This window comes from Acomys minous (assembly GCF_964271855.1).
Source record: "Acomys minous genome assembly, chromosome: 17".
NCBI lineage: Eukaryota > Metazoa > Chordata > Mammalia > Rodentia > Muridae > Acomys > Acomys minous.
Window position 1 is genome coordinate 71,446,519 of NC_140500.1, and position 6,809 is coordinate 71,453,327.

General features: G+C 50.4%; 1 protein-coding gene across 6 annotated transcripts in view; it reads right to left on the bottom strand.

Moving 5' to 3' along the window:
• ST3GAL5 (ST3 beta-galactoside alpha-2,3-sialyltransferase 5) overlaps positions 1-6,592 on the bottom strand; it is a 46,319-nt gene extending 39,727 nt beyond the window's left edge. For 2 of the 6 annotated variants that reach the window (XM_084766892.1, XM_084766889.1), the window contains exon 1: positions 858-947. Coding sequence is in view for 1 of the 6 variants with exons in the window: in XM_084766888.1 (XP_084623014.1) it covers positions 6,364-6,442 (79 nt within the window). In the remaining 5 variants the exon portion in view is untranslated. Of the gene's footprint in view, positions 1-857; positions 948-6,156; positions 6,336-6,363 lie in introns of those variants that run through there. The other 4 variants (XM_084766888.1, XM_084766891.1, XM_084766893.1 and 1 more) reach the window with 4 other exon arrangements.
• Positions 6,593-6,809: the final 217 nt, after the last annotated feature.

The following is a 6,809-nucleotide window of genomic DNA, read 5'->3' on the forward strand; positions in this document are numbered from 1 at the left end:
TGCATACCAGGAATCCTTTTCACTTGAAAAAAAAAAAAAAAGAAAAGAAAAGAAAAGAAAGAAAGAAAGAAAGAAAAAAGAAAAAAATTTTTAAACAAAATGTTCCTATTGTGCTGGTGGCTTGTATGAAAATAGCTCCTACAGACTCACAGAGAGCGTCACTATTAGAGGTGTGGCCTTGTTGGAGGAGGTGTGTCAGACGCTCATGCCAGGCCCACTGTCACGCTCCCTTCCTGCTGCCCGCCAGTCCACACATAGACCTCTTGGCTCCTTCTCCAGCACCAAATTTGCCTACACACTACTGCACTACACTATTGCTGCTACAGATTACTACTACACTTTCTGCCGTGACACTAACGAATTAAGCCTCTGAAACTGTGAACCAGCCCCAATTGAATGTTTTACTTTTTAAGAGTTTACAAAGTTGTGTCTTCACAGTAATACGGCAACAGAAACCCTAACTTAAGACAATTATGTTTGACAGTTTCATACATTTACATAATGAAATTTAGTCTTCTTTTGTTTTGTTTTTCAAGATAGGGTTTCAAGACTCACTTTGTAGACCAGGCTGGCCTCGAACTCACAGCGATCTGCCTGCCTCTGCCTCCCGAGTGCTGGGATTAAAGGCGTGCGCCACCACGCCTTTAGTCATTTTTATACCCAATTTTCTTCCTGCTCCCACTGCAGCCTTTCTCAACTTACCAGTAGCTATGCCACTGGAGAAAATGACACCTTCTCCAACAACCTTTAATTACCAATGGTCCCTCAGGGAGGGGATTATAAAACGTTGAGAGGTCCAATTTTGTTTGGCAATAGACTTTAAGCCAACATTTGGGCAAGCTCCCAAATACACATACCAGGTTTTGGTCATACATGGAGTATGTATGTGGACATACAGCAAGAAGCAACAGACACAGCCTTTCCTTCAGAAGGTTTTACAATCCCACCTAAAAAATAAAAATAGAATAGAATAAAAACAAAGAAACAGACTAGTGCATCCCCTGCCAGCGTAGTTAGCTCCGGGGTTTTCACATTTACCATATACTCTGCGCTTGACACGAGGGCAAAGTGTTAAAAAAGAAAAAAAAAGAAAAAAAAAAGAGCTTTAGAGATTTGGGGCCACAGAACCTTTAAAAAGGCTCCCCTGAACAGGAAGTGCAGTGGGGTACGAGGGCAATGTCACCCGCATAGGGAAAGCAGGTCCTGGTGGGTGAAGTCTGAGGACACTGTGTCTGAAGGGCCCAGCCAGGAGGGACAGTGTGCTGAGGCCGACAGAGGAGGGACAGTCCCTACCACTGGTGCTGAAGTTATTCAGGCGGAATAAAAGGGATTTTTCTAGGTGGAGCTGGATGTTGAAGAGACCTCTCTTAAGGCTGGACCAGAGACAAGGCCATCTCTTCAGAAGGCAGTGTGAGATAAAAGGCTGCCACAGAGCCTTAGGGAGACGGTGAGCACCTGGAGGGTACAAACCCGATGAAACCACCTCAGCCACCTCAAAGCACTGTCATCAGTTCTGATCGGATCCCTTCTGAGGGGTCGGAACACATTAATGCTGCAAAGACATGCAAACAGAAGCCTTGCCTACTAACTCCAAGCCTAGGTCTGAATCCGAGATCTGCCCTCTGGAGCTGCTAAAGGCGTTTTAAAGCTCACTACCCCTCTTTTATAAAGTGGGAGAGATAACTGTACCAAACTGTAGGCTTAGTATTCTTAACCAATATATTTTATTACGAACTTATTAACCGAGCGTACGTCCCTTATAACCCGACTAAGTTAAACGATAAGAAAAGAGGATTAAAGAATAAAAAAATTGTAAGGATATCAGTCCTGAGGAATGATTCTCCTGGCGTTGCCAGCAGGATTTCTTCTGCTGGAACCTGGAGTAACCAGAACCCAGAACCTCAGCAGGAGCTGGAGCCACAAAGCCTTCCCTTGAGTGAGCGGTTCTCTCTAGGAGCGTCTCGAAGTGGAGCGATGAACAGCCAAAACTATCCGAAGTCTCCAAAGCCCCCTCTCTTGTTTCTGGCTCACTTATATATCTCCTCCCAGAATCTGTTCACAGATCTTTTCAGCTGGCAACAATCAAGCTCCCGCACGAGGTGGTTTGCCTTCTAGTGGATTAACCTCACCTGTTCTCTCACAAGACCGTTCCCCATCCCACACTTGGGATCATAACAAAAACAGGTTTATCTCTCCTTCACCAAACTCACAGGGCAACGGTGAAATCAAATGAGCTAATCTATGTAATAGTTCTACAACATGTTTCACAGTACAGGGGGTGGGGAGCAGGCTTTGAAGGCTTAGCATGACTAATGGACTATAAAGTATTCATAAGTGTGTCACATATGCTTAGAAGCTGTGATGCTAGATGCATGTGAGTCTAGACGTCGATGTCTTCTAAACTTAATGGAAGAAATGAAAACTTGAATCCACCTGTTTCTTTTTATTTGTTTCTTTATATTGGTTTTTTTTTTTTGAGACAGGGTTTCTCTGTGTAGCCTTGGCTGTCCTGGACTCGTTTGTAGTCCAGGCTGGCCTCGAACTCACAGAGACCCACCTGCCTCTGCCTCCCAGAGTGCTGGGATTAAAGGCATGTGCCACCATGGCCGGCTATCAGGATTTTTTTGTTTGTTTGCTTTGTTTTGCTTTGTTTTGTTTTCAAGACATGGTTTCTCTCTGTAGCCCTGGCTGTCCTGGACTCACTTTGTAGACCAGGCTGGCCTCAAACTCACAGAAATCCACCTGCCTCTGCCTCCTGAGAGCTGGGATTAAAGGTGTGTGCCACCTTGCCCAGCCTTTTCATTTTTTTAAGATATAGTTTTATTATTTTTTTTTCATTTTATTGTGTGAGTGTGAATGTGCATGCATGTGTGTATGTGCACACAAGAGCACGCGCGCACGTGTCCTGTGTGGGTGCACATATGCCATGGTCTGCAAGTGGAGGTCATGCATGTAAAGAGCTGTTTTTGTGGGTTCCCTCCTTCCAGCACTGGGTCCTGGGGACCAAACACCTTGGCAGCAGAGGCCTTTGCCCACTGAGCCACTTGTCAGTCCCTTAATTTTATTTTTTAATTGTGTGCATACGTGTGCATGTGAGTGCATGTACCCACAGGGACCAGAAGAGGGCACTGCATACCCCACATTGGTGACCATCATCAGCTGAGCATGCTATAACCACAGGCGGCTTCGGGAGGGATCTCTATCACTTAGTGTTTACAAAAGAAGACATAAGCCGTAGGTTTCCATTTATGCACAGTGTAAGAGAAACAAGTCAGGCCAGGGTTAATGCTGGGAAAGGCAGTGATGAGGTATGACACACGTTTTGGTGTGTTCTGTTCCTTGATTTGAGTGCAGCACATGCTCAGTATGGACGTTTGTTCAGCAACACACTTTAGGTACCTCTATTTTCCTTGAACCTACACACTTTTCTAAACATGGAGGTCAGAGTGGATGGGGTTAGTCCTCTCCTTCCACTGTGTGGGTTCCAGAAATTGAACCCAGACCATTAGGCAGCAGGCCCACCCTGCCTCACCGAGCCGTCTCACTGGCTTTACGTATGCATGCATGTGTGTGCGCGCGCGCGTGTGTGTGTGTTTTATATAAATCGAGACAGGGTCCCATACACCCCAGATGACTTGCTCTACAGTAGCAGCTGCCTTGAACTCCTGGCCTTCCTGGCCTCTCTCCTCCCAAGTGCCGAAACTCAGAAACCTGCAGCACCACACCCAACTCCGAGGACCTACACTGTATTTCAGTAGGAGCAAACCTTGTTTGGTGTCCAGGGAAGCTGGTACCAACTGTGAGCCCCTCTCGGTTCATTCCCGTCACCCCTCCCAGCCAGCACACCCCACTTGTTTTTCTCTATGGAAGTGCTCAAGCTGGGTTTCTCTCCCAGGAGAGCCTTGTGCCACCATCCACATTTCTGGCTTCCTCCCACACTGGACACTGTGAGGCACACCCCCGCCAGTGGCTGCCTCTGCTAACGGATCCAGTCCTTGCTTCCCCACCCTAGGCAGATATACATATATATATTCCCAGTTGTTTCTAAGCCACACCTTTCCTGCTAGACTAGCAAAGTGGGACGTGCTTTTGAAGGGTGATCACTACCCTCTTGGCTTCACAAACAGCACAGAATAAAACCCTCCTCCGGAGCAGGACAGGTGTGGAGGGTGGCTCTCTCTCTCCTTCCCACGTGTCTTGGTTAGGGTTTCTATTGTCGTCATACTATACCAAGAGCAACTGGGAAGAAAGAGTTTAATTTCAGCTTATACATCACAGTCCATCCCTGAAGGGAAAACAGGGCAGGAAATGAAACACAGCAGGCACCTGGAGGCAGGAGCTGAGGCAGGGGCCACGGAGGAGTGCTACTTACTGGCTTGGTTCCCACAGCTTGCTCAGCCTGCTTTCTCATACAGCCCAGGACCACAAGCCCACAAAGAGCTGGGCCCTCCCCCACTGCAGGCCAATTTGGTGGGGGCATTTTTTGAATTGATGTTCTCTTTTCCCAAATGGCTCTAATTTGTACCAAGTTGATACACTTCACTTCCTGGCCAGCCCAGGAAGGCGCAGGAAGAAGTGGAGGAGGCAAACCAACAGCAGGTGTTCTGTCTTGAGTATTTCCCTAACCCTTTGCCACTTAACCTATTTTGATGACATGGGGCAATTAGCAATGTATGTCAAACTGAATGAAATTTCAGAACCATCATAAATGTGTGCTTTTCAAACTTCCTGCCTGCCCTCGGCACTGCCTTCCAGAAGCTTCATCAGTTCTTCTCATCTTACTCTGTTTAGGCCAGGCATGTTGGCACAGGCCTGTAATCCCAACACTTGGGAGGGGGAGGCCAGTACAGAAAGCGTTCAAAGCCAGCATCGCCTGCACAGCGAATTCAGGGCCAGCCTGCGCTACATGATACCCCAGGTCTAAACCCAAGCCAAACCAACCAATCAACAAAAAAACAGCTACCATTCCCCCATCCCCCATCATCTCCTCCATTTCTTTTCAAGCCTCAAGGAAAACCATCAGCCCCAGCAGTCTCTACCGACTTACAGAGACAGCATCACCCACACAGCAGACAAGCTGTCAAGGAGCTCAGCAGTCCTGATGACAGTTCATGTTAATCCTCTCATCCAAACACCAGGACCTCTGGTGACTCCCAACTCTGCAACCAGAAAGGCTAGACACTGCTCTGAGATGTCAGGATGTGGGAATACACAAATGAAGCCAAAACCTGTCCTTTCTGGTCCTTTCACTCAGCAGACATAGACGGCTCCTGCATGTGTGTCTGCCTGTAGGTACAAGAGGACTTACCATCATAAACCAAGGAAGGCTTGGCTAGACACCAGAGGGCAGAGATGAGCCTGACTCTCCTTCCTTTGTGAGGCTAAAAGCCAGCACAGTCCTTATCTGAAAGATCCTGCAAGCCATCAGTCCCAGAAAAAGCACAACATAAAACACCGCTTTTTCCTCTTAAGTAAATGACACCTACTTTGGTTAAGGTTGAATTAAGACGGAGAGGAATAAAAATTTCATTTCCAAGTCAGCTAGTGATTCTGCAGAGTTCTCCCATAAATGATAGACTTTTATTTTATATCGTTACAACCATACACCCACTGGCCTGGAAGAGACCTCAGCCATCAGCAGGTTAAGCTTTCCAGTACAAAACACAGGAGGGCCAAGGTCATCCAGCTGGTGTGAGGTAGGGACAGGAGGTCCCCTAGTTGACCAGGGTCCTACCAAATGTTCTCTAACCCTGTCCCCCACAAAACAGAAAGAAAAACAAACAAAACAGCGCATTAAAAAACCTCCTCGCCAGTCCACAGCTTAACATTTCTAAGGAACCAAAACCGGCCACCCCAACGTGTCTCCACCGCAAGGCTGGCCGCAGAGAGGGGGCGGGGAAGGTCACCATCGAATTTCCTCCGGCAGGAATCTACCCATTTTCACACAGCACGCCTACCCACACGGACGCACCGGGAGGGGCCGTGAGCCACTAGTGACCCTGCAAAAGGTTCCCCAAAACAGTCACGGAATATACGGAGTCAATTCGGCTCTGCCGGCCCAGAAGGTTCCAGCAATGAATTAAAATCCCAGAATCGAGCGGCATAGAAAGAGGGCTACCCGAGCTGGACCTGCCACGCGGGGCGGGTCCTCCTTACCCGCAGCGCGCGCCCACACCTGCGCCGGCTGCCCGGGCGCAGATCTAAGCGGCCCCGGGGCCGCGACCCTCCGCCTGCGTCCCCTCGCAAGCGCGTCCAGCGTCGCACGGCTGGGGAAGAGCCGCCGGGCCCGAGCTGTGAGTGGGCAAAGGCCAGTGCCTGGGTTCCCCGGTGTCCGCTACGCCGACTGGGGGCTGCTCCACGTACCTCGGCAGGCAGGTGCCGCTGCTTGGCTTCGCGGCTTCTGGGGCCAACGCTCCGCGCCGCCCGCCGCCTCCGTGCGCATGCTAGGGAGGAAGCGCTGGCTAGCCGCCAGCCCCGGGCCCCGAGCCCAAGCCCTCCCCCGGCGCTGCGATCGCGCCCATTCAGCCCCCGGACGGTCAGCTCCCCTGCGCGGCTGCGGAGGAAGGGTGGGCGGAGGCGGGGTCGCGCATCACGAGGACGCGGGAGGCCAATCAGAGCGCGCGGGGCCACACGGAGGCTCTGCCTTCAAGCCGGCCGCCCCCTCCGTCTGGTTGCGGGAGGGGGCGCGGGGCACCTCCAGCCGGGACGGGGGATCGGGCGTCAGGCGGCCTGGGACAGGGGTGCCCCGCGCCTGGGGCTCTCTCCCACTCTCTCCGGGCTTGCGCGTGAGTCGATGGTAGAAGACGCTC